This window comes from Sylvia atricapilla, chromosome 2 (genome assembly GCF_009819655.1).
Source record: "Sylvia atricapilla isolate bSylAtr1 chromosome 2, bSylAtr1.pri, whole genome shotgun sequence".
Taxonomy (NCBI): Eukaryota; Metazoa; Chordata; class Aves; order Passeriformes; family Sylviidae; genus Sylvia; species Sylvia atricapilla.
In genome coordinates, this window is record NC_089141.1 from 83,142,228 (window position 1) to 83,170,137 (window position 27,910).

Consider the following 27,910-nt stretch of genomic DNA (forward strand, 5'->3'; position numbering starts at 1 on the left):
TATACTTTTACAAAGAGCGAACATCTGCAGTATTACTTTATTAATACATCAAGACAACTGATTCATCTCTTGCACAAAGGCTAATAAGAGTATTAAAAATTCAGATCTGTTAATGCTTCCTGATCATTTTATCCTATTAATAAATTATTATATTCTCAGTGCCTGAATTTCAGAGTTTAATGTATTACAAGGCTTAGAATTAAGAGCTCACTCCTTGAATTTGAGATGGATTATCACAAGCACACAAATGCATTGCATAAATTAATCTGAGTTTCCCTGCAGCTTTAATAACTTTTTTTAAAAACAGTACCACACCATGAGTTGCAACTTTATTCCTTTATAGGTGGATTATTTTTATTATAAGGGTATATATTAATGCAAATGTGGTGGAATTAGTTTGGCCAGAAATCACAGCTAGAGCTATTTTCACACAAGACTAATTTCATTTGTGCAGCTTTTTGTGCACAGACTTTAAAATGTTGATTTGAAGATGTATCTTTTGGTATCTTAGAAACCAAACCTGTTTGATGCCTCTCACTGGAGAAAATATATGACCCACTGAGATGAAGTTATTAGAATAAAAGCTAACCTCACTGTAGAACCTATGGAAGGAATCATGTCTTGTTTCAACCTGCAATTGCCCACGGGATATAATAACATTATACAAAATTTTTACATAAATATCAATAATTATGTGAGGTGCAAAGCAGTGGAGAACGAGAGGCACCAGTCTTGTTTATCCATGGGATGTGCTACACATATCACTGCAACTTTCTTTCTCTCCCTCTCCTTTTCGCCAAAAGGACACTATTGTCTTTTAAAATACCTCAGTTGTCCTGAAGTCTTGATAAACACTCTATGTAAACATAAGAAACCCTGATACAAATACAAAAATTTAATCACAGATCATCATCAACCCTCACAATGCTTGAAGCCCACTATTTAAGAATTTAATGGAACTATAAACTGAAACTGCTCTACAGCCAATACTCCCCTAAGGATTAACCACAAATCACTTAACACGACCTCACAATTTGCAATTGCTCTAGGTACAATTTCTATATAAAAATAATTTTTAAACCTAGACCCAGAGGATTTTCTGCAGAGAGCTCATATAACTGAGTTATAAAAATAGAGAAAACATAAGATGAAATTTTGAACAGACAACCACTACTTTTCTGTTATTGGGCTGTATTTTCTAAAGACTTGATTTTTTTTCTTTGTAGAATCCACCCAATGAGCATTAAAAAACGCAGGAGGATTTGGGGAGAATATTTTTTTTTTCCATCAGATTCATGACAAGCCCTGTGTTTTAATACTGCTGTTACAGAACTGTTCTCTGAGGAGGCATCATCTCCAAACATACATGGTTGATATTTCCAAGCTGAAACTCTGCAGTGGTGCTGAATTACTGATAGCAAAGAAGGACAAATCATACATCTTTTTCTGCTGCAGCCACCACAACTTTACCACATGCATTCAGACTGTACCTGGAAATGAGAATCGAGTTCAGGTAGTATCATGAATCCCATTTCAGGGAGATGCTGCTTTAAAACAAGTCACTAACAAGAGTCTAGCTAAGCTCTGGCAGACCTTTTAGATCCCCCCCCCCATGTAGCAGCTTCTTTCCTAGAAAGTACCTCCAAACCATTTAAATCCCTACTCATGTTCTAGATTAAGATTGGAAGTGGGAGAGGTTTCACAGTGGGTCAGACAAATGCACTAGACACATATTTTTCAAACTCTTTTGCTTTCTTCCCTAAGAAGTTATTTCCCTTCCATTGCTTGCCTTTCCCTTCCATTGCTTGCCTCCTTCAAGGCACTTGAGGTGGTATTTTTATTTTGTAACCCTACTAGTGACTGCCAATTCCTACCATATTCCTGTGATCTAAAGAAATAACTATAGGGTGATGGCAAACCAGTATCAAACTGGGAAGAAAGGCTACATGCCTTCCCCTAACTCTTCATCAGTTTTGATTCTATAAGGAGACAAAGAGGCGACTGTGCATTAACTGCAAGGAAGAAGTCTAGAAAACTCTGACACGTTGTCAGGAAAGGGTTTATTTCCTGCAATAGGTGTGTCCCACACTTGCTGTGGAGGCTGGCAAGAAGCATCCTTTAATTCCTGTGGGGATTTAGGAGATAGACACCACTCAGGTGTGGGGCAGGCTGCCAGGGAGGAGAGGGGAAGGCCTCTGAGCATGCCTGTAGCCTGGTTTGTCGGGGTTCCTACAGGGGAGAGCTGGGCTGACCCCTTTGCCTGGGTTATTCTGTGGGGATGTACAACAGCCCCGGGACATCCAAAAGGACCTAAATCCAAAAGGTCGGGGCGGACACTGCCGGCTGTGCCCCTCTGATCTATAGCACTGGATACCCCCGCCGGGGAGACCCTTCCTGGCCCTAAGGCGGGGACCAGGGGACCACGCATCCCGCGACTCACCTTCTCCCTCCTCACGCCGGCCCCGCCCGCGGATCCCCCGGCGGTGGCGTGGAGGGAAGCCGGGGCCGTGAGGGGAGCCCGGGCAGCCCCGGCCGCCGGCCCACCGGGTGCTGGCAGCCGCCCGAGGGGGAAACTTTCTGCCGGGCCGGCTCAGGATAGGGCCCTCTCGGGCACCTCCGGCTTCGCCCGGCGCCGGGAAGGTACGGCGGCGGTGCCACCGCCCCGGGAACACCGCGGAGCCAGGCAGGTCCCGGGATGGGAGCGGGGTAAGCCGTGCTCGGGAACAGAGCTCCGGCACGGCGCGGGGAGAAGGTGGGGAGAGCCCGCTGTTCTTCCTGGGTGCCGAATATTGTGCAAACTCCGGCAAATGGGACTTCAGCCCTCTAGCCCCAGTGCAGAGAGCAGAGGGGCCGGGGGGAGGCGAGGGGAGCGCAGACTTACCAAGCGTGGAACACTGAGAGGAGGAAGAAAAGCGGCAGGAGCTTAGCGGACATGGTCCGGACAGCGCTGGCCAGGTGAGAGGTGCGGCAGGATGAAGGAAACGTTGCAGAATGTTCACATGGAAGGGAGAATGAGGCAGTGAGGTAAAGGTATGAGCCTCTCCTCCTTTGTATTCTCAGCTTAATACCCTGAAGAAAACACTCTCTTCCACAACGCTCCGAGAAAGCAGGGGGGAGGCGAGAGGGAAAAGGGAAAAAAAAGCAGCAGAAGAAGTGGAACGAGGGGGAAATCCCCAGCGGAGAGGCTGCCAAGGCCAGGTATAAATCAGGCTCCGCGGGCTGACAGGTGTTCAGCGGGCACGGAGCTGCGGCGTCCCCCTTGCCCGCAGCCAGTCGCCGGGCGCAGCGGCGCGGCCTCTCCCGCCGGCCGGGCTGGCGCTGCCCGTGCCCCCGGGCGGTGCACAGCGCGGAGCAGTCCGGGGCCCGCCGGGCCGCGGGTGCCGCGGGCCGGGCCGGGCCGGGCCGGGAGGGGGGCGGGCCGGGGCGGGGGGAAGGGGCGCACCTCGCCCCCCCCGCGGAGCGCCTGCCCGCAGCCGGCCCCGCAGCGCGGCACCGGAGCGCTGCCGGGGACCGCCCCGCATCGGAGAGCGCCTCGTCCCCGCTCCCTGCCCAACAGGTTCCCGCCTCGCCGGCAACTGGAGGAGCCGGGAAGTGAACCCTGCCCCCGCCCCAGCGGGCGCACACACACGCACACAAGAGAGGGGGAGCAGCAAACGCGGCAGCCGCAGTCCGCCGGCCGCGGGGACTTCTCCCCGACATCACCAGCCCGGTGCCTCAGACAGGGCGGCCGGTGGAAGGATCCCCCTGCTGTTTTCGGGATGCCCTCACGCCCAACCCCCAAAATCACTTGCCGAAAGCCCCCCCCACCGCCCGGGTGCTCTCTTCAGATGGAGGGAGAGGGGTCGGGTGCTGGTCTCGGGGTGATCGGAGCGACATCGGGCATCCCGATGTACACAGACATGCGTGTAATCGGTGCGGCTACTTACACGGACAGATAGACAAACGCAAGGCAGTATGTTTCTCTGTATGCCTCTGTATCTAGGTGGATGTATGCAGAAGTTTGTATGTACTGTACGAATGCACGGATACACATTTATGTGCACAAGGTATGCCAGAAAAATGTATATACGGGGAAAAGAAGAGGTCTACGCGATCCTGTAGACCAGGTTGCATGGTGCGTACATCTGTATACTGTAAACTTTGGAGTAAATTAGGTTTTTCTGCAATGACACTCGGAAATGAGACAACAGTCAAGTGTATTCAGGGCAAAAATAGTTTGGTTTTGGACAACTTTTGTCTTTGTACTCCACTAGGAACAAGCACAGATGTGATTTTTAGCGACTTCAATTCTCTTCAGGTGTGTGGAGCTTTGCACTGGGCATCAGGGTAGTTTGGAATACTCCCCTTTGTTTTCAGAATAGGAAGTGACAAAATTTCACTTACGTAATTGTAATTTGAAAACAACAACAACAACAACAACAACAAAAAAAACCTCTGCCAGAGGTACAGCGAGTCACCGCTTTCCTGGGATCAGAAATCTCGGGAGTGTAAATCTCTGTTTCCTTCTCCCTTTGATATAACTTCCATAACAAAACTGGGGGAGTCGTTTTTAATTGTTTAACTAAAAAAAATCTGCTGGAAAGTGCAATGTTGCTTTTAGAATAACTCCTACACGATGCCTAGAGGAGTTGGATTTAGGGAGTTCTGCTCCCGAAGTTAATTTTTGAAAGAACGACCCAGCTTAAGGAAAATCTATCGTGAGTCAGGCAATTAACTCTCAGTTATTCACTCTTTAGAGGTTTTCTTTCAACCTTTCGGGTTTTGTCGGGTTTTTTATTTCCAACCCAAACGCCTCTTTACTAGATTGTACAGCAGTTCTTTCGTGTTTACTTTGGCTAATTGCAGTTACTTGTGAATTGCTAATAATCATTTGTTACAAGGCTTGTGCTCTTTTCCGCCACCAGCAGAGAAATGCGGGTGGAAGCCAGGCCGCCTGCTGCCCCGAGAAAATGAGGAAGGGAACGGACGGCGAATGCTCGGGGGTTGCCCGGGTTTCACCAGCAGTATCTGTGCTGGCGGTCAAGCAGCACGCCGGTCCGCTGGCGCGAAGTCTGCGGGAACACCGGGGCTGTGCGGCGGACGGGGCCAACAGGGAGGGGAGCCGCCGCCTCCCAGGGACCGACAAAGTGCCGCCAGCGCCGCTGGGTCCCGGCGGCACGGGGCTCCGGCACCGCCGCACGACGGTCCGCAGGCACTTGAAGGTTTCCTGAAGGCTGCTGCTTATGCAACGTCATTTAGGGCTCCCAGGTCGCGGTTCCCACGTCCCGGCTCGCAGCGCCCGCGCGTTTGGAAAGCAAGGACGGGAAGCACCCGTCATGCAAGGAGGGGTTTCCCCTGCGCTGGCCATATAGAAAAGAAGTGTGTATTCACACTCAGTTTGAATCAATAAAAGCTTAGCCCGGCTCCGGCGCCTCCGCCGGGGAGCGCAGCAGTGCTGCAGCATCGGAGAAGGCTGCGGCGGCCGGGGCCGGGGGAGCTCGCTTTGCCCCAGCGGCAGGGGGCGGCTGGGGGTGCCTCTGCCACCTCCCGGGGCGGCGGCACGGGTGAGCTGGACAATGGGAGGCAGAAAGACCCGGGGGAGAGGACCCCGGCGGCGATTTACGAATGGCGACGGCAGGTCCAGCTCCGCATCCCCGCTCTCGGCGGCCCTGCTCCGCGGGGACCCCGGGCGGGAGGGGAAGGAGCCGGGGGCGCCCTCCCCGCCGCGGCGGCTCCGTCGAGTGCCGCTCCGCCTCTTCCCCGCCCGCCAGCCCCATCCCGCCCTCACCGCATCCTGCCGCGGTGACGGGATCCTCTGGCGGCGGCGGCGGGAAGCGCCAGGGATCGGGCCGGGTCCCCACCCCGCGCCTCCAGCCAGCGGCAGAGCGCTCGGTTATCCCAGCGCCGTGACCGTGTGCCGTGACTGGAGGTTTATGTGGCCATCAAGTCACTCAGACCTCGAGAAAGACCCTCACAGTGTCTCCTCTTTCTTTGCAGAGTGTCAGAAATCCCCAAGGCTCGATCGGAGCAATATGGTCCATTGATTTCTGATTCCTTCTCCTCAGGACGTAAGAGAAAAGAAAAGGTGATGTTCAAGGTTTTCTTGCTGCTGTCCTCGGTGAGCTAGATGTTAGTGCCAAAAGGATAGTTTAGCACCTTCATTACTCTTCATTACACCTTACGCCTCGGTTAATTCTGCTCCTCCTCTTTTACTTTTAAGCACACTCTCTGGCTTTGCTGAGCCTTTCAAATTGTATATTCAGGTATGGGTCAGGATTATCCAGCACACGTTTTAACAAAAGAACATTTTATCATGCCACATAATGATAGTAAAATGTTTAAATTCTCAGCAATATTCTCCATCACAACAAAATGCATCCACATTTTAACTTGCCTTTCATTACATTTTCACAGAAGGTGACTATCTTTTCAGCCTGAGGGATACCTGTGTGGTATGTCTCGTGCAGTGGGGAAGTACGAGTCTCTGAAAGTAGCTGGGCAGGGAGCTAGTTAGCATAAATGAGGGTGGAAATGCTGAGGAAGGAATGGGACCCGATCAAATTCCTCACTTGCTGGAACTGGGAGCCCCATTCAAGCACTGAACAGTTTGGGCGCCTGAACTTTTCTGAGATTCAGTGTTGAAGGAAAGCCTTACTGGTGGTTTTCCTGGCACTCCAGTGAAATATACCATGAGAAGCACAGAAGGGAACTGGGGCTGCTCTGAGATAAAGAAGTAAGGACCTGAATCTCATCTCCCACAGTTCCTGTAGACCAGCTGAAGGCTTATTAGAGATTTCTAAGAGGCTTGAGCCAGTTTATTCTGACTGAAGGTCTCTGTTGCTCCTGCTGGAGCCTTTACGTAGGAAGTTGAACCTTAGAGGTCCTGACACCTTCTGTGTGCACTCAGTTCTGTCCTTCAGCACAGGGTTATCTCTGGCTCATGGGCAGGATAGGGAGAATCTCTTCGGATGACCCACTCAATGCTGCAGCTTTTCAGCAGGTTTGTGTAGGCTTCTGGCATAAGTATGGGCAGGCAGGGCTGCTCCTCCGGGGCCAGACCACCCCTGCACAGCTGTCCTGAGAACATCAAAACACACCAGCTCCCAGTGAATGAAGAACTGAGCCCAGATCCACTGAGGCCAAAACTACCTCGGGTGGCTTGTTCCAACATTTATTATCATATATGTGTTAAGTTATAGCAGAGAGTTGCCCTCTCTGTGGTAGTTTTCCTACCTACAAGTCCAGCCTATTGTTGGTCCAGACCATTGCAATTTATCAGGATTTCTCAAAAACTCCAAATTCATCTAACTGAAATTAGTTGGTATCTTCAATCAATATTCTTCCTTTTTACTTTGCTTTTAGCCAGGGACTAATTTAAGCACCAACTTTTAAGACATTATGACTGTGAGAAGAGATAATTGCTTTTGAGGATGGCACTGAGAAGGCAATAATGCATTACAGAATGGGACACTTACACTTGAGTCTAAATTAGGGGTAATCTTTGGAAGATCCTTCAGAAGTCCTTTGGGCTTCATAAAATCTAACTTCCAATCTTTCTATCTTCTCAAAATTGAACAGATGTCTAGAACAACATAGTGGAAGATGCAAAATTGGTAAAGTGAGGATGTCATCTGAGAGTGACCATGCAATGACTATACTTGTAATAACATAAAAACATAAAAGGTCAGAAAGGATTCAAGCAATGTTATCATTTCAGTGTCAATTCCAATCTGAGAAGCAAGGGTATTAGGGGAAATATATACTTGTTACAAAGAACTTTATCTCTAGATTTAAAAATCTGCAAATTCTACATTTATCTTCTCTGCATAAAATGAAGAGCAAAGCAGTTTCATTAGTTTTTCTCCAAAGTTTGAGTTAGATGTTGAGCAAGAATTTTTGAAAGATGAGATTATTTCATAAAATCATTACTTCCTCAGTTGTGTATAAATATGTTCAGTTATTCCACAGAGAGCACATTTCATTTAGAAAAAAAGCAGAACACAACTCAAGATAACAAAAGAGAGTTCCACTTTAGAAAATACATTGTTGCTTAAATTCATCCTTGAAGTAAGATGGCACAGCTCAAATATCAGGAATTAAAAATCTGTTCCATTGTATTTGAATTGTTCTTTCATTCTTAATGGGTGCAAGGAAGGAAATCTGGCAGCAGCCTGCACACACTTCTCCTACAGTGCTGAATTTTTGTAATTCACTTCTCACCTTATTTTTTTCATGAAAGCATGTATGAAAAAAAAAAAAAAATCAATGAGAAGCAATTCCTATTTATTACTGTCTTTGGCCATGACTGAGCTATGAAGTACCTGTGTCCTGCAGGGTCCTACTTCACCCATTCTGGGGACAGTGACATAGCTCACTCCATTCCTGAAAGCCCAAGCTACTTCCAGGGGATCACAGAGGAGGTTGACACACATCCAGATACCACCCCAGCCTGGACAACGCCAAGGCATTTTGGTTGAGCCAGGACCTGGGAAGTGCTCCCATCTCCCACAGTTTGGATACCATCTCAGTGAGTAGTGATCTCCCACACAAACAGTTCCACTGACTGTGGAGAGATTTAAATTGTGAGGTAGTCTATAATGAAAGGCAATAACATTTAAGTATTCCAGCCCAGAGTGCTATTGCTACCCAGCCTAGATGCTTTTTGAAGCATCTTCCAAATTATGGAACACTAGTGTTCATGAATGAGCACATGTTGCAGATAAACCCATATTGATTGAAGATGACTTTCCATGTAAATAAAACAGATCAGAATTAGAGATCCTTTCACTGAGTCCTGCAGTGGAGACCAGGAAATAATGCTGTAATACAGAATAAGAGTCAGACTTGGGTGTAACAAAATAAAGTATAGAAACTCTTAGGGGCAGACTCCAGAACTGACCTGGGGAAGATGCTAGTCAAGGATGGCTCTGAGTTTCTCATTCACGAAACTCAGTTGTAATTCTTCGAGTTTCTCATCTGAAGAAATAGCAAAGGGACTTATATAATTTTTTGCCTTTCAATAAGCACTGCAATAGGGCCAAAGGGATCCCCCAAGGGGATGATGAACAGGGAGACATATGGCTGCTCAAAAACACACAGGCAGGCTACATGAAAACAGAGATTCACATCCTCACCTCAGCTCAGGCTAGCACTGAATAGATGGGTGTGCCCCCTCCCTTCCTCCTGTTTATCAGCATCCAGTCACTTAGTCCCATGGTTTCTCTATTGCCCTCAGGAATTTATGTGTTTCTCATTTCACAGCATCAAACAAAAAGCTTGTAATTTTTTTCTTGGCAATTTTTAGGAATGAAAGGGTTGAAGAGAAGACACAAAAGAAGACAGACAACTCCCCAGTCCTAGACCAGACCCTCACCTCAAAGTGAAGCATGAACTCTCCACTCTGTCCCCAAATGATCATGGGATTGTTGCTCCACAGCAAGGTAGTACCTAATTCTGTAACAGCTTGATTTACTGTTGTTCACTCAAGACATGTCTGTTTCTGGGCAACAGGGAGGATATGTCATGTGTACACACATGATCAAGTGTGTGCATGTGTGCTTTCCAGTTAATTCTTCAGCTTCTGTGGTGTGCTCTTTGGTCTTTCTAAAAGGATAACCAGTATAAAAATGACATTTTGCAATCAAATGTTGAATGCATTTTTTATTTAAACATTAAGATTTAATTACAAAAGCTTCTGGAACAATTAAAGGATGCCAAAGGAGGAAAGAGCTGAAAACTCAGACGGCATTTTCTCATTCATTGTGAAAGCAAAACACATTGTCAGCAGCAAGGCGTTTTATAGAAAAGTTTCAGATGGACAGTACAAAGACCTTTCTGTCAATATTGTCACTGAAACACCTTGCTGTCATGAAGCACATCTTTTTTTCTGATCGCACTTCCTAGTGTTGGCTGATTGGGTTTTGCAGTGGGAAACAAGTAATAATTATTGCAGAATTACTGTAATTCGTTTCTGCTAATCTCTGCTAATATAACACAGTCATCTTCTTGGAAAAATGTCCAAACGTAATTTACTTTACCCTGATAAAAATGTCTACTGCTGTTGTTAAAAGTTTTATTTGCACAAGTGTGTTCCTAATCTATGTTAATTTCATGCAATATAATTCTTTTTTTTTTTTTTAATAAATACTGAGAATCATTAGAGAGAATTCCTTGGAATACAAATCAAAACAAACTTTGTATTTTCATTTAAGGGCAAGATTCCGTCATCTTTATTTACATAAGTAGCATCCTGGTCCATTTGTTATTTCACTGCAAACTAGAGTCTCAAGCAGTGAAAATCACCCTAGTCCCATTAGGATTTACTGCATTGTATTAAACTTCCAATGAAAACTGGGCTGAGCAGTTTTGTCTGTGGAGTAATGCACTACCTGTAGCTAGTAAAGGTGCTCAAACATAGCCCTACACTTAATAATTTGGCACATTTACAACTGGCGTTACTCAGTAACTTATCAGATGACAATAGTGGAGCTCTTCTGTAAAATATAGGTTAAGCCCATATTTGTATGACTGTACATCTGAAGTATAAAACCCACGATATGTAGTACACTTGAACAGTTAAAAAATATAACTTATTTTATTTGTAAACTATCAATGCAAGATACTCAGCAGCAAAGAAGCCATGTTCAATGTCTTCTGATCTTTTATAAAGATCCGTTGCTGAAAGTTATATAATCGTCTCCAAAACATCTGAGGTTACATGTAGAAACAATCAAGGCAATATTATTTGTACATATTATTAAACATGCAAAAAACTTCCTGAAGAATATTGCCCAAACGTAGAAAGTCATCTGGATCGCAAATTTTCCTTGGTAGCATCTGCTTTGTAAGTATGGCTCACATGTGGCTCCAGAGTACTTCAGTTTATTTTGGAGAATTGGCACCTTTAATAACAGGCTCCCTATTCAAATATGTGGCCCAGTAAACTAAGTTAAAAGTTCCAAAAAGCACTGGGAAAATTATCCGGGACATCTTGTCAATCTTACTGATGCTGTTATAAGTCTTTTTGCTTTCAGCAGGCTTTTCTTCTGCAGGCTTCACTGGAGCAGGTGTAGTGTTTGAGATGACAGATGGGGCTGAGTCCTTTGGCATGTTTGGTGCAGGAGTCATCTTCCCGGTGCTGTAGGTATTAGCTGGTTTATTTCCCAGTAAATTGCGCTCTTTTTTCTGCAGCATAAAGAACAAAATGTTATACCACAAGAACAGAAAGTGGAAACGTTCTCAAGATACTGACCCAAAAAGCTTAGCACCACAATCAAGCACACCTGTTAATGCTTATTGGCTATTCTGACTTCAACTATCAAACAGATGTTTCTGCCTTGATTTTGCAGCCCTTACTCAAGTGCAACTTTCCCTGATCAGAGAAAGCTGAGACTCACTGGCTGGACCCACATCCCACCTGGCATGTGCATTAGCAGCTTCTTTTGTCAGTGAGATGTGGACTTTCATCTGAAGAGGGTGCTGTCCCATGGACAGCTAACAAGACGTGAACCTCATTTCCCCAGATGCTGCAAAGAGTGTGGGGAAGGGCTCATTGCCCCTGCTAGCTTGGCCTCTTGGTAAGCCTCTTTTGGGATTCCTGTGGGTATGAGCTCTCCAAGAGATGATTTACCAAGAGTCCATCTTATCCTGTAAGTTATATTTCAGCGTGAAACTCAAAAGTTTGTGTTTTCACAGAATCAGTCTTTGGTTCCTTTTTTTACTGTGGTGGGATCCCGACTCATGGAGCTCAATGTGACCTTTGTTATTTATTTAGGAGAGCATACAGAGAGTGCTCTGCAGAGATACGTTTCATGGTGTATGTCCGCTATTATCAGAAGTCTGATGACTGAAATCCCATGCCCCATATACTCAATGCCCACTGTGCTTCTGCAAAAGTTCTTCATACAGATGACAGAGACTGGTACGCTATCTCTGTGAAGGGAAGGCACCATATTTCATTTACAGGAAGGTACAAGAATGTCACGAGGTAATTAAATACCTTTTTCACAAAGAAGCTAAAAATGGAGTGTTCAGTTATTTAAACTATACTGAATACTTGCTTTTTATTTTAGGTATCTAAAAAACATAAGTTAAGCACCTTGATTTTTGCAGCTTCCTGGGCTTTTTTGCCGTCCCATGCCCAACTCCTCTTGGTGAAATAGTTGACTGTTGCAAATTCAATCAATGCCGAAAATACAAAAGCGTAGCAAACAGCTATAAACCAGTCCATTGCAGTAGCATAGGCCACTTTTGGCAAAGAATTACGGGCACTGATACTTAAGGTGGTCATGGTGAGGACTGTTGTTACTCCTGAAAAGAAAAAAAGTAAGAGTCAGATCAGATCAGAGATCCTTATGGGATCCTGAGTGAGAAGCATATCCCAATTCAGCAGTACACCTAAGAGGCCACATAGAGTCAATCAGTGTTTGCATATCACGGCTTGAAGGAATCAGAAAAAATGAAAGCCTTCGCCCTCAGATGTTTTATTCTGTGGAGCTGTGGTTAGTTCTAGCTGTAGTGTATTTAAATAAGGATTTTTAAGGTAACACAAGCACAGGCTGTGTTAACTGTCAGAATGAAGTGGGACTACTTATTTTGTTTTCTTATACAGAGACTGTACGTTTAAAATTGTTGACTGTTACTGGTTTCCTTGACTCTAGCTCCTCCTTTCCCATGTGACAGTAAATGATTAAACAGCCACTGCTTTCATCTGTGGGAAGATTATCCCAAGAGCAAAAACTCAACTCTCAGTTACAGCTTTGTAAACCTAGAATCAATCACCAAAGTGATGCTACTACCTATGTTGTCTCCATATAACTTGCTGAGCTGGTTTTTGAACAAAGCTGTCAACTGACTTCAGGAGGCTAGTCACAGAAGAGTGACTCCTTTAGAATGCTGAAAAAAGTTTTACTTAATAAACTGTTCATATTCCCCTTGTTTTTCATCTAGTAAAAATCTTATTTCATCAACCTTCACTTGAGAAAGTGCTTTTTTTCTGCAATCTTCTGGGGATAAACCAAGTAATTTAATGACACCCCAAAGGTTTTTTCCATAACAATTTCTTCAGTAAATATACATTTTCTAAATGCAAAGTCATATTAATTTGTTTGATGGTAATAGAGATAGTTGTCACTAATTAACCTCTACATGGTTTTCCTAGATAAATATCCTACAACAAAGACAAACAACATGTCTTGAAGTGATAGCTGCTTCAAATGCTTAGCTGGAGTATACATTAAATATGGTAATCCATATGTCTTTTTTTCTAAACCATCCAGTATCTACCCAAGTGGAAAAAAATCCAACACAAATCACACTAATCTGATTCTTCTGTTCTTACTTTTAACATAACTGATTGACCAAGTTCTGTCATAACTTTACAAAAAAAGCCCAGACAGGGCTTTTAAATTGATTTTCAGTTTAAATTGGAAGAGAGTGAGAAAACATTTACAACATCTCAAGCAGAAATAAACAGTAGTGAAGTGTGGTTTTGTTACAGCAAATCACTTCCACAAGCCACAAAGATCCTATCTGTGTTCTAGGAGAAAGTGGGATACTCACCAAAGACAGTTCTAGCAGGGACAGATTCTCTGTTTAGCCAAAATGACACTTGCGATAAGATCACAGTCATAATGCAAGGAAGGTACGTTTGGATGACAAAATAACCAATTTTTCTTTTCAGATGAAAATGGGCTGTCATTATAGTATATTCACCTAGAAGAAGAAAAATGTGCATTTGAGTAAAATAAGGAAAGTTTATTGATTTAGAGACTGAACGAGGCCAGCTCCAACCCCCACTTTGAGGATACCACTCAGCCATTCTTAATTTCATGAAAAACTGTATGGATTTCTGCACTGTGGAAAACCAACACTTGAGACACAGGTACTGCTATACCCTCACAGTCTTCACATTCGGTCTCCAAAGCAGAAGACAATGACAGCTATTCCTAGTACACTGAAAAGCTGCAGTCCTCCCTACGCATCTGGAGTTTTGTGATGTTCACAGGCTTAAAAATCTGGCTTGCTGGCACTGACTTAACATTGTCTGGTTTTGACTCAGTCCTATAAACTCCTGTAGCATAGTAACAATTAGGGCCCTCGACTCTTAGAAACCTGATTTAGCAGCAGAATTTAACCTCATTAAGGAAACTGCTATGGCCAAGCCACCAGTTTTCAAGAGTGAAAATGGGTCCAGACACTCCTTCTGCACCACATTTTAGGGACTGCCAGTCCCAGCATCTTCTGCTAGAACTGCCACTTTGCATATGGATCCTGGGATGTCTAATTAATCTGAGTACCCAAACCCCAAATATTGCTGGTCCAGGGGGAAAAAATCTTCTAATGCATGCAGTGTTCCTAGAATTTGGTACGCTTTAGCCCTTCAAAAGAATACGGTACTGCCTGCATGTAGAGTTCCCTAAAAGCTGCCACAGCAGTGCTAAATTCAATTTCTTTTTCATATTCCAAATTCACAGCATTGCCTTAATATGCCATTTATTGGCTCCTCCGAATTTCAATGAAAGCCTAAATAAATGCACTCAAAAATCGACAGACCAGCTGTCACCTTCCCTAATGTTTCAGAAAAAATCAAACCTTAACCAGTTCTTTCAGATTGTTCCTGGAAAACCATATAGTTGTTACTGAGGACTATTCCTGGTGGTAACTGCTCCCTGGTCCTTTCAGAGTATTTCTGGAAAACCATGTAGTTGTTACTGAAGGTTATTCATTACGGTAACTGCTCCCCAAATCCAAAATCTTGCTAGCTAAAAGCATGCCACTATTTGCCTAGGAATAATAACAGTAAAAACCAAATGTAAGAATAAGAAGCAATCCATCCCTTCAAGCCCTAACAGTTCTTCACTGATATCAAAGTAATTTAAAAGCATGCATCATTCAGCTGGGTGCTGATGAATCAGAGTAATGCCTGTTTTGAAATATATACTGTCCTTCAAGAACAACTATAGCTATAATCTCTGTTGCAAGATTTGACTCTTAGTCCCTACAGAAGATCCACAAAAGGAAAACATCCAACAGACTAATTCTGGCTTGAGTGAATAGCCTGAGTTGAGCTGTGGCCAGCATTACTAAGCTATTAGATTTGGCAGATTACTTCTAACAGACAATATGGCTAATTAGCAGAGAACAGGTTTACAGTGAAAGGGTTTTTGCAGGTATACACTATGCTACAGGAGCTCCCCTATTCTGCATCAAGTTTACATACCTTGTTCATGCTGAGGATTTTAGAGAAAGCGAAATAACACAGAAATATCTTAACTGACATCCTGCCTCAATCTTTATGTCTTTCTCTGGAGTCTGATTTTCTGGTAAAACAGTTCCTTGAAGAGTGAAGTGGAAATGGACACAGAATGCTGTGAAACTGGGGAGAAAACCCCTGAGAAGAAAAGCCTAATTCCCTTCCATTTAGTGTAATTTTGAACCAGGGAGGCTGAACATGCAGTGGTCTCAGGAGGAACCCCACTTGCTCCTTATTAAGGAGTATTTGCAGCAGGGTTTGCCTGTCTGTTATCTCAGGCAGAGAGACTGTTTCTGAGTTGCTACTGCACTGGGATGTCTTTGAGTCACAGTTTTCCTGCTCACTACTGAGTGACAATGTGCATTATCAATTTTGACAGTATGCTCTGAGAGCTGGAATAAAAAAAAAACAAAAACAAAAACCAAACAATCCACACAGCTTCATAAGAGCAACAGGACCCTCTCTTTTTCATTTTTAAAACACAGAAAATGAGTGCCTATATCCTGATGGCCCTCCACAGCTTATTTTTACCTTACCATTTTCTTTAACCTATCAAAACTCTTGTCTTCACTGAAATAATCACAGCACCTTGATTTTGTACTTGCTCTTCTCCCAGCTGATACTTTCTTTGATTTCCCATGCTGTCCCTTTCAAAGATGTCTATACTAGGAATACTTCCTCCAGTAGACTTAGGGCTTAAGAAAACCCCACAGCTTGGTTTTTAATGCCCTGGGACTGCTGCTTAAAGTAAAGCTAAAAGCTGCCTGAGTTGGCCTTTTGTTTATAGAACAAGATACTGGCTCTATTGGAGCGGCAAAGCTCCCTTTTACTTCTGTAAGGCCACTGTTTATCCTTAGACCATAAGCTTTCTTGAGCAAGAGCTAATTTTTGTTATGGGTTTATGTAGCACTTAAAAGAGAATCCTGTTCCTGATGTGGTCCACTCATCACTGCAGAAAACAAATTATTGTTAGTAAACAAAAACAAATCTAGTACTAACGAAAAGCCGTAGAGCAGAAATGGCTGCACTTCTTCACAGAGCTGTGCTACTGTGCTGCTGCTCTTAAGGGGCTTTTTATGCTTTAAAAGCTGCTACAGTATTTTTTTTTTTTATTTTTTTTTAATCTAGTTGATGGAGTTCTGGAGATCATGCCTTAAAGATTTTCCAGGATCTTACACACATTATTCCATTGCCATTATGCTGCGATTCAACTGAGTACTTTAAGAAGGCTAGACCAGCCCCCAAGCTTGTTTGTTTACTAGATATATCTGGACTCAGGTTCTATCAATGGCTGTTCTGGCAAGATCCTGACATTAGGTAGACACCTCCCCGACTATGCTGACATCCAGAATATTTTGGCCCATAAAAAAATGCATCTTCCCTTTTATAGTGATACTAGGGAAATATTCATCTCAAGAAAAAATCAGAATTATTTGGTTCAAAATGAAGAGCTGAATTATTCTTTTATTATTTAGGCTATGGATATTACAGAGCTCAGGCTCCAGCTGGCAGTACACAAAGGAGTGGGTTTATGTTTTGTTTTGTGCCACTGCAGATCCTAAGTTAGCTATGAGAGATTCTGGGTATGGGGAACATAACTGGGCAACCATTTGTGGAAAGCAGCAAGATCCACTTGGACTCAAATCTCGTATCTGATTGTTTTCAGCACTTCTACCACCAGGACATAACAGATGTTGGTTCTGTTGGAAGCAGTGTGAGCAGTCAAATGTCTTTTAGGTGAATAACATTTGTGGATGTTAGCACAAAATCCCCTCAAAAACCACAAAAACAAACAGCCAAAAAACCAAACAAGTGGCATATGACAGAGCTGTTTTCTGTGCCACGGCTAAAATGTTCCAAATTTCAAGATTGGTTTGAGAATTAGGAATGCCAGGGGTTTTTATTTTTTTTTCTGAGAAGCCAGCCAAACGGGCAGCTACAAGTCAGCAGAATCCCAAGGAACTGGTACGGGTCTGGCACTTCCCTTTTAAAAAAAGTCTGGTAGAAAGAAGGGCATAAATGACCTATGACATACACTAACACAGCTGCAAGGGCTGTGTAGTTTGACTTGTGTGTCATAAAAGCCACAAAATATCCAAGCACTTGGATTATGCAATAGCTATCTGGTTTTTCTTTTTTTTACGTTCAACAATTCAATAGAAGGAAGAAATGCCTTCGATGGCCATTCGTAAGTAATGCTGATTACTGGCCTCCTGCGAGCTTGATGAAGTCCAGAAAATCCATCGTTGACTGATGCTTTCCCTGTGCAAAATCGGATTTTTGTATTTTGCTAATCCCCGGTTACAATCTGTGTCCTGCTCTTTGTGATCCACCCTGCAATCAGAATCCAGCCAGCCCAGATGTAACCCAGGACATTAATATAAAATCTTGACGTGGGAAACACAGCATTTATTAGCATAAATCTTAAATACGTGAGGGAGGTGTTTACTGTGCGGAAACTTTGGGATTTGTCTGGAGTGTTTCCTTGGGCTGAGGAGTACAAGGAGCTTTCACAGGCAAAGCGGCAAACTGGAAGTGGCCTGGAGCTGACACGCTGGAGCACTCACTGCCTGGGCTGGATGGTTTTCTTGCTCTGAAGAGCAGGACGAGGTTGTAGGAGATGCACCGCTACATCCTTTGGATTTTTTTCTTGGCAACAATGAAGGCGAGAGGGGAGCTGCCATTCATTGCAGAAAACAACGCAGCTATGATGGTGAACTGGTAAGGAAAAAGGTGTCTTTACTCTTTAATGGGAAATAGTGTACTCATTCTTTTTCTGCAAAAGTGACCACTCTGTTCATATGTTTCCTTTGACTTTGTGAATCTTTGCTTTAGCAGCAGCTTTGTGTCTCCTGAAATGGGCAAGGGACAGGGTGGATGTCTATAGGATGGAGATGGCAGTCAAATTTACTGGCTGCCCAAGGAAAGGCTTTTCTCTCACTTTGTGTCCTTTCTGGAGCACAAGTCACAAGCTCAGATGTCCCTCTTTTTTTTTCCAGTAAAAGCACAAAGTTTTATGTATCTTTATATTTCAGTCCAACTAACTTTGTGTGCAAGCATACATGTACCTATTTTCATGTCTCCTAAATTTCCTACAGATAGTAAAAGGTTCCTAATTTAATCTATACTTTTTACTTTGTCCTCTACAACTCTGCCTGTCCTTTTTCACCAGGGACACAATATACCACCAGCAGACTCTGTTAGGCTTTGCCTGCAGGAATTGCTCCCAGGCACGTTGCCACAGGCTGTCCTTTTCCCCAACCCAAGCCCCTTGCAACCACCAGCGGTAGAAATCCCCCTTTTCTTCATGGCAGTCTATTTCACTTCCACCTCTTCCCCCTCCCTTCGCTGGATGCCACTAATGCTCTCCAGCCGAGTGCATTGTGTAACCTGGTTAAGCCCCCATCCTACCGAGCGCACGTGATCCCCTGTCCCGGCCTCGACCCCCCCGGGAGTCCCCCCCACCAATGCACACCCAGGGCTGCCCTTGCGTGGGAGCCTTAAGAAGCAGGGGGGCACGGCTCACGTGGATGCCCGGCCTGGGATTAAAGCTTCTTTGCCTCCCTAATGCTGCCACATCTGGCGCCTCCGCTTTCAGCCCGAGAGGGAATGGGAATCCTCGGGGTTTGCACCTCCTCTCCGGCTACGCGGTCCCCGGACACGCTGCAGAGCAGAGCCGTGCCCCCCCGCGCTCCCACGTGGCTCCATCGAGCAATCATTTTAAAGCGATGATTGAAAGGATCAGATGCGTGGGTGGTGTTTGCCTCCAAGGGTGGTTCCTCCCACGGGAAAATAAGCCAGCAACAGCGCTGGCAGCCTCAGCGAGGGCGATCGCCAAGACACTGCGTGAGGCTTCTCTGGCACTCCTGTAAATACCAGGAGCTTGGATGTATCTTCAGCCACAGCCTTGCAATGTATCTAAGACCCAGCATTTAACCCTCTCAGTGTTTAAATGCCTCTGCTTAGGGAGCATGAACCTGCACAGGATCTCCCTAGCACTCCACATCCCACAGGTGCTTCCCTAGCTTACTGAAAAATAACCAGAGCCTGTGAATCTTCCTCCTGCTCCAGCCATCAGCAACCCTGGGATGGAAATATTCCCCCTACCTGTACTGGTACTGATGTTTTCCGTGCCCACAGTTTGTCCCATCAGGTGGTACTGGTTAAGTCGTGAGCCATCTTCGGCCACCACCACAGATGTTGTGGTGCTGTTAGTCCACACATAGATCACTTCAGAATTGGGGTAAGCATCTGCCAACAAGGGGGAAAAAAGACAGTAAGGAGTAAAAAAGTGTGTAATATTTTAGTGTATCCTTAAATGGTAATGACAGGGAGAGAGAAGAATGGAGGAGTGAGAGTGAATGGAGAAAAACAAATAAAGATGATATAATCATGGTTCCATATGCCCAGCTCAAAAAATATTAGGTTGAAGCCTTCTAATATAAGAGATGTGTGGGATGGTTTGTAAAAGGCTGGAACAGTGGAGGTATAAATACAATCCATCACAATCCTCTGTTTGGGGAAAGAGCAGCTCAGACCTATATTCACCTCGCTGGTGGCTCCTAAAGCCCAGCAAGCTGCAAAAGGTATTTTGCTGAAGCTCCCCCTCAAAAGGACTCAGACACTTTGAATGCCAGGAAAACAGGGATCCTCTGTGCCTTGTCCTGTCTCCAGGATAGAATTCTAAGTGGTGCCATGTGCAAATGCTGGGTCTGGTGTGTACACACTGACTGGAATTCGTACGTGTGGGTTGAGGGCATAGGTCTTGCATGTGGATAAAGGAAGCTGGAATGTGCTTGCCTCTGCCTGTGATGCTGAAGAGCAGACAGAGGATGCAGGGGTAAGAATGCATGGAGGAGAGCAAGAATGGGGCAGAGACCTGTGAGGAGAAAGTAGGTTTTGTGTATAGCAGAGTGAGTGGTAGTGTGAACACCTGCAAAACTGCAGATGTTTATGTGATTTCTCTCATGTTCATTTAGAGATTCAGAGGTCCTAGGAATTAAATGTGGTTTCTGTACTGGCAACTCATTCCTTCCTCTACAATGCTGCTTTAACTTTGAATGCTCTGACACCCAGATTAATCACAATATTATAAGGGAATCTCAGTTTCCTTTTACCAACAGTCAGTGCTGGGTTTAGATTTTAAGCCTTCTCTGCAGATGGTCTCAAAAAGCTCAGGAGACGACTCTATATTTAATTACATTTTATTTAATATAAGTAGCTCTCACACTTTTTAGAAATCCTCTATCATTGCAAGCTTTCAGGTCACATTCCTGCGAGCATGTTACAGTAGGCTAGAGTACATTGTACTAAAATCTCTGGAAAGCAGACAAGGCTTTCTCTCCAAATGGAAGGTGAAAAGCAGGTAGACTTGGAAGTGGTCTGAAGTCAAGTATTAGTATCTCACCTTCTGCACTTTTTAACTTGGAAGATGGCAGTGCAGAATGTTTTTTTCAGGAAAAAAACCTGACATCCTAGCTCAGGAGATAACACATGGAGGCTTTCCAGATCAGGACTTAAGAGCCAAGGACAGAAGCCTTGGTTGAAGGATGTGTACTCACTCCATCCGACTGCGTGTTTTGTTTGCTAGAGCAAGTGAGCTGTCTTGGAAAGGTGAAGCTCCATGGAGGACTTACAAAAAATTCATAGGCACTGGGTCAGCATGAGCTTCTGAGGCCCTGCAAGGGCAAGAAATATGGTAAGGTGATCCCTGGATCCATAAAACCAGGAATGTCAAACAGAAAATGGGAAGCGATCCCAGTTCAGGCAGAGAGCACGTGTGTAGCAGAATGAACTTCACTTGAATGCTAGACCAGGTAGCAGGGAAGAAAGCAGCACCTTCTGTGCACTGTTATTAACATTACTGTGTGGTCTGTGGGAGGCAGGGCTCTAGGCTAGATACACCTTTGCTCTGACTGTTTATGGCTTTTCATCCACACCTCAGAAAATACATAGAAATAATGAGGACAGAGATGGGGAGAGAGTTCAAAATAAAGTTACAAGTACCTCCAGGGACTGGAAAATAAGTAATGATTTGAAACTTAAGCAGCTCAGCTTATTCAGCTCACTGACAAAAAGCTGAGACATAGCTCAAGCTCTGAGTATAGATACCTGCATACAGAAATCTGAAACCAGGGTGAATCTCTTGGACTACTCGCAAAAGGTGCCTGAAAGATGGTTCCAGGCAGATTCAGATGAAGAACAGGGCAGAATTTCCTAACTGGGTGGGACGCTGGTAATTATAAAGTGAATAACCTTCTCAGAAAAAAAAAATTAACTAAGAAGACAATGATTATTTGAAATATTTTTTTGTTACATATCTGATAGTTGCTGCTGTATCCAGGGCTGGAGCTGATCCTGGGCTTGGAAGTTGAGAATATACAATTTTTTTATCCTTTGTTAGCCATGCAGGACTGCCCACATGCCTTCCTTATGCTTGTATTTGTAGCTCTGCAGTAAAATTACTGTAATTACATGTCGTGATCTGCTTTGAAAGGCTAAGAAGGGATGTCTTCCCTATTTCAAAATATTTGCATCACAAAAAGTCATGGAATTTCACCTTCCCTTTCGATCTGAGATACTTTATTACCTCTGAGATGATTACAAGTTCACAGTGTACTGTAAATAATTTCAAAGCCAGATCTGGAGAAGACAAGTGGGAGGAGATAGGTCCATTTTAAAAAGTGATGCAGAAAGCCCTCCTTTTTTTAAATGTTTATCTAGTATATGTTATGTTGTTCATGTACTGATTATCCCAAGGGAGTGTGGGATTTGTTTAGGTAGATTTGGGATTTTCAGAAAATTTCATTTTTACCTATGTAACTTCCTATACAAAGACAAGCTCCTAACAACAGTATTGGACTTTTTTTCCTTTTTTTTTTTTTTTTTTTTTTTTCTGGGATGGTCTAGATGTATCCCAACTCAGCACTTCCCTGTCTCTGCAATGATCCTAACCAAAAGGATAACTGTATTTGTCTTGTTTTCTGATATCCTGACTAGATACTTCCCAAACAGAGTACTGTAACCAAATTCACTGAAACTGCAGTCACACAGGAATTTAGACCTGTAAGGCTTAACAAGAATTCAGATGCTTTGGTTCTCTTCTCTGCCTGGCCAGTGGGCCAGGGGAGTCCAAAAATAATTTAACAGTTCTGCTGTGAATTGCAGCCCTTACTGGGTGCTAAAACAATTGCAGTGGAACAGGGTTGGAGGCTCCTACACTGCAGGAGTCAAGCAGCTCCTCTTGTAAAATACCTGCAATTCAGACAGAGGCCAGAGGTGCCAAAACTCCAGATCTCACAGGTATGCCTAAGCAATACTCCATGAAAACAGCAATACTGTTTTCTTTTGAAACCATGTCAGAGAAGGGTGATGCCAATCCCAGGCCAGCTGGTGAGAAGAGAGAGGATTCAGGCAGGCAAGAGCACAGCATGAGGCCTGTCCCTGCCTGGGAGGAAGACTCTTGTCTGTAGGTCCTTTCTTACGGGATCTATCGTAAGGCTGCAAGACAGAGAGCTGTGTCACTGCTAGGCCAGCAGTAGAGTACCCATGGGAGAAGGGAGAACAGCTCATCTAGAAAAGACTCTTGTGCAAGGGCAGGATGGTTACAGCCAGGGCTTTAAGACACAAGAGGGTAACAAATGTGTTCCTGTGGAGCACAACCCAAACCAATGCAACCTGCAGTGATTTTACCTCCTCAGGAGAAGTCTGTCACATGAGGAATAGCATGAATTTACCCCAATCTAGAGATATTCTATTAATGGATCACATATATGATATGATCCTCATCTATCTTCCATGCAAATATAATAAAACATGATTTCTGTTTTAAGAAGCTCTAATTTAAGATTTTTGATTCCATGCCTCTTTTCCTTATTACACATCAAATTCTGACAGGAAAAAGCCACCCCATTCTCCTTGGTGTGGCAGCTGACCATCTATTTTCTGTTCATCTAGATAAACCTCCAGATGGATAAGCCTGTGTACTTTTAGCACGTAGCTGTCTTCCTACTGCAAACCTTGTACCACATCTTCACAGAAGCCTCAAACTCCAGTTATTCCATACTTGACAACCAGAAGCTCCAGCTCTGCAGCTGATAACCCCTGCAGTATAATTAGGCATAGGCATATTGAAAGCTGAAACTGTGGGTGTAGTATAGAGTGATGCTATTTTGCTGTCGGGGTAGAAGTACTAATGGAGAAACAGTATTATTCACTGTCATACCTAATTTTGTAAAAACACTCTTCCACTTAAGCAATGCTTCGAGTAGGTTGCCTACTAGCCTTGCTTGCTGGAGCACTGAGGAGCTTCAGGTCTTGCTGTTTAGAGATATGACAAAGGTGTACCAATGAAAGGAAATATGGAAATATATAATCTCCTTTGTTACACACAGGGTGGGGTGTCTCCCAAAGGGTGATAGGAAAATGTAGCTGCAGCTCTGGGATAGCAAGCTGAGAAAATGATGCTGGTAGTTTTGCAAAAGCAAACTCAACTTCAAAGCACGGCAAATCCAAGTGAGACTGCTTGGTGTTTATTCTACTTTAAGCAAGTGTGTGTCTTCTGGATTTATGAATCCAAATAATTAATCTTGTGTTCTTTGCAATCATTTTGCTGTCTTGTCAAAGAAAGGAAGAAGCCTCATTAAAGTACCTTTTCTCTTCTATGCTCATTTCTTTGAAAAAGGAAAAAAAAAGGTAGCAGTTGAGATGAACAGCTAAAATTACAAAGAAGTATAATGTTATTAAATGTGAGAAAACAAAAACAGACATTTATTTCCACTGGACAGTTGATAAATGGCTGCAGGCTTATCACCTACCAGAATGATGAAAGAAATATCTTCTCATATATTTATTGACAAGCAGATCTATTTTTCTACATTCTAGCATTCAACATACACCACACAATATAAAAACAGTGAAGATGTCCCTTGCTCTTCTCCCACACTTTCCCTGCTCCTGTTGTCTCGCAAGGAAAGGCAGACATCGTCTTTCTTATGCCACTGAACAGTGGGCAGGGGAGAGACCACAACCAGAGATGAATTACATTAAGAAAAAGTCTACCAAAGCACAACAGTAAGTGGGTAAGACCTGGAGGATCCCAAACATTTGCCTTGGCATTGAGGATAGCCATGTTTTCATTTGCAAATGAAACAGTGTGAGCAGTGCAGAATCCTCCCTTGCATTCAAAAAGCAACTCACAAGCTGGGAGTTTTCTCCTGCCACTGCCCTCACCACAGGGCAGTGGTGGCATCAGTCACTACTGACAGACACTCCTTTTCTTTCTCCTCCATAATTGAAAGAAACTCCGGGGGGGGGGGGGGGACCAAAAAGTGGTGGTGGGGAAGTGTTTCTTGGCCCCTTAAGTCAAATAAACCTAAGTGTGGACTGATGAACCCAAACTTCAAGTCTATGGAACCCAGACATATTTCTAGGACTGACTTTTTTAAGCTGTAACCCCTGAAATAAAAATCACCACTGGTATCTGCCAGGAAGTTTTCACTCCTTAATTATAGGACATAAAATAATTAAAGAAACAGAGAATCCCTCTTCAGAACACCCTGTAAACCCTTTGACAAACCTCACAGGAAGCATAAAACAGTACCTGCATAGTTAAGTTAAGGCAGCCTGTGCAGTGCGTTTGGATGCCCACCCAGTAAGCTCAAGATACATTCCACAGTTAAACAGATCATTTATCCACAAGTCATGCCTGGAATTTTCAGAATATGCTAGTTGGATGCTGAATTAACTTAAAGAGTACTGCAGAAAGATGTCTTCTAGTTTGTTTTCTATTTTATTCATTCCAATTGTGCAGTTACATTCTAAGCCTTTATTATCGTGACTTTTAGTACATGCCACAAGGATTGTCAGACTGCCTAATCTTGGGAGTATTCCTAATCCCTGCCAAAGCCTGTTGATTGGGGAAGATGTGCATAAATTGTCAGCTTTTTTAGAAACTCTAATTGCAATCTGAATACACATACAAATATCTATCTTATCTAACCATTAATGTATTTGACTCACTTAGAGGCTGTTATATAACTCACTAGTGATCCAGATTTACAGCCTCTCAGACTCCTGCAGGCTGCAAAACAGCGCTGCTACTAAGCCATCGTGTACCAGCTTGAATTCTAGGAGTCAGGCTGGATTTCTTGTGGTTTGTGCACAAATACTTTGTAGCCCATTACCAAGCATCTGTCAACAGTTGTGCCTGTGTGACTCAGGCCAGATTTGAGCTCCATAATTGGAATTTCCCATTAAAATGACTTTATAAGAATGACTTGATGTACAAATCAGATCTTTCTATAGGAAGAGCAAAACAAATGGACAACAAATCTAGTAAAAATGTACTTTTAAATATAAAAATAACAAGACATGGTGCTGATATGTATGGTCTAGGTCTTGGGGAAGTAGTTTTTTTATAAAAAGAATTTTTAATGTAAAATATCAATTTAAATACCAAGAGGAATGTATTCACATATTAAATGATTAAGAGCCCAAATTTTGCCATAGTGTGATGAATTCTGACATTCTTGGGAGAATTTTAGGGTTTTGGCAATTACTTTAGGGACTAGAAATCATTAAAATTGAGACTGATCATTTAAACTGGCATGAGTTTACAGCAGATAAAGTGCAGCAATGATTTTAAATACAGCACAGACAAGAAGTGTAATGTGTACAAATACATGGGACTACAAATTCATGTAACACACAGTCACAGGATGGCAGGGACTGCTGGATACCTCTGGTGATCACCTGGTCTCACACCCTACTGAAGCAGGGTCACCAAAAGCATTTTTCCAGCACCATATCCAGTCAAGTTTTTAATATCTCCAAGATACTCAAATCTCTGTTGGCAACTGTCAATCTGTCTAGACAACCTATTCCAGTGTTCGGCCACTCCCACAATAAAAGCATGTTTTCTTCTGTTCAGATGGAATTTAATGTTTTTTAATGACCACTGGCCCTTATTCTGCCAGTGAGCACTACTGAGCAGCACCCAGTTCCCTCTTCTTCATCTCTCATTCCCCAATCCCTGCTATTTACACAGATGCATTGGGACCCTCTGAGCCTTCCCTTCTCCATGCTGAACAGTCCAAGATCTCAGTCTTCCTCATAGTAGAGATGACCCATCCCTTCAGTGATTGTTATGGCCCTGCACAGGATTCTCTCCATAATGTCTCTATTCTTCTTGCACTGGGAAACTCAGATTGGCCATGCACTGGTTCCAATTGTGAGTAAAAATTAAATGACCAGAAGGAAGCTTTTTTGGAATGGCACAGTATCATTGTCTGTGACAATAGAGGACATCCAAGGAGGAAATTATTCATGAAAAATGATGAAACTCATGAGCATATTCATGAAAAGTTGTAAGACACCACTGGCTGTAAAACAGGCAGTAGAAAGTCCAGTCATACTAAAATGAACATTTCTGTCCTTCCTCAAATGAAAACAAAAATAAAAATTTGGTAATGTAAGTAGTTTTCTATATGTTTTCCTGATACAGTTTTATTTGATCTTGTTGTCACATTCTGCAGGGAATAGTATAGGATGTTCTGAAAAATGTGCCATACAGGTCTCAAGAGTCTTCATTACTAAGCAACACTAATATACGCTGCTGATCACTGCTAAAAAATAAAGATCTAAGTTAGATCAAAATTATTCTCTTTCAAAATATACTTTACAAATCACCTCAGGAAAAGGTGGGAATAGAAATTCAGCTTGGAAATGAAATGGAAGCACAGAGTGTACCCACAAGGTGGTGAAACATACAGAACTGAAGATGTCTGTCAAATTCATTTTGAGACATACAGTTTTGCAAAAGCCATTTTCTTTTCTTTTTCGGAGGAAGAAATCGGGTGAAAGATCCTGTGTAATTTTAGAAGTTTCAGTTAATGGGAAAAAAGTCTAAACATGACCTGACTTTGAGGCCAATAATATAAAGCAAAGTAAAAAACCCAAACTGAAAACAACTGGTGATTTTGGAGGTTGGATTCATGATTAGCATAGGCAAATTTGTTGACTTCTTTAATACAATAAATTTACTCTTTTCAAATTGGTACACAAAATTACAGTCATGCTAATGATGGATATAACACAAATACTAATGAACAGTGTTGTCCTAATAATTCAGTCAGGCATAGCACCTTCACAGGATGCAACTGCAGCATTTAAGAAAAGCCCTGAGCTCGGAGGGGTGCAGAGTCACACAGAATGTTTCTTAAAAATGAGCACAATCACCAGTGACAGCAGCTCTTTCTTGCCCCATCATGCTCACCCATACCATGGGGAAGCAATACGAGGGAAACATCTATTTCCCACATACTGGGATTGCAACTGGGAGTGAGTATTTGCTGTGAAATCTGACACATAGGCAGTAAAAACCAGGCATGGCAAACTGAACTGAGCTGTGTGTCTCAGGATTGCAAGTTCTCAAGACTCTACTCAGAAATGGAGAAATAAAAAACAAAACAGCAAAGAAAATGTTTTTCCATGGTGGAGCCTGGAGCAAAACAGTAAAAAAATGTCTGGGTGTAGACAACTGAACTCTGCCACTCGTGGTGTGGGATGCCTGCCACAAGCTGACTGAAAGAAGTGTCTAAACAGGGTGTGCTGTGGGGATGTTACACAGCCAGGGACCAAAGTACCAGCAGCACCAGGCCATCCCCCCAGAGCTCCTAC

General features: G+C 43.5%; 2 protein-coding genes and 1 long non-coding RNA gene across 3 annotated transcripts in view; 1 reads left to right on the forward strand and 2 right to left on the reverse strand.

The window, feature by feature from the left end:
- Window positions 1-2,957, reverse strand: part of GABRG3 (gamma-aminobutyric acid type A receptor subunit gamma3) — a 288,690-nt gene extending 285,733 nt beyond the window's left edge. The window contains 1 exon segment of the mRNA XM_066313582.1: window positions 2,882-2,957. Coding sequence (XP_066169679.1) covers window positions 2,882-2,934 — 53 coding nt within the window. The 5' untranslated portion in view covers window positions 2,935-2,957.
- On the forward strand, window positions 2,575-4,992 carry LOC136357927 (uncharacterized). Its single transcript, XR_010742976.1, has 3 exons — window positions 2,575-2,955; window positions 3,061-3,198; window positions 4,908-4,992. It is a non-coding gene; the product is annotated as an uncharacterized lncRNA (long non-coding RNA).
- Window positions 4,993-9,624: 4,632 nt separating this feature from the next.
- The window catches only part of GABRA5 (gamma-aminobutyric acid type A receptor subunit alpha5), a 55,864-nt gene continuing 37,578 nt past the window's right edge, over window positions 9,625-27,910 (reverse strand). Inside the window, exons 6-9 of the mRNA XM_066313580.1 lie at window positions 19,340-19,483; window positions 13,540-13,692; window positions 12,077-12,288; window positions 9,625-11,163 (exon numbers count right to left, since the gene is read on the reverse strand). Of these exons, the coding sequence (XP_066169677.1) occupies window positions 10,861-11,163; window positions 12,077-12,288; window positions 13,540-13,692; window positions 19,340-19,483 (812 nt within the window). The 3' untranslated portion in view covers window positions 9,625-10,860. The remainder of the gene's footprint in view (window positions 11,164-12,076; window positions 12,289-13,539; window positions 13,693-19,339; window positions 19,484-27,910) is intronic.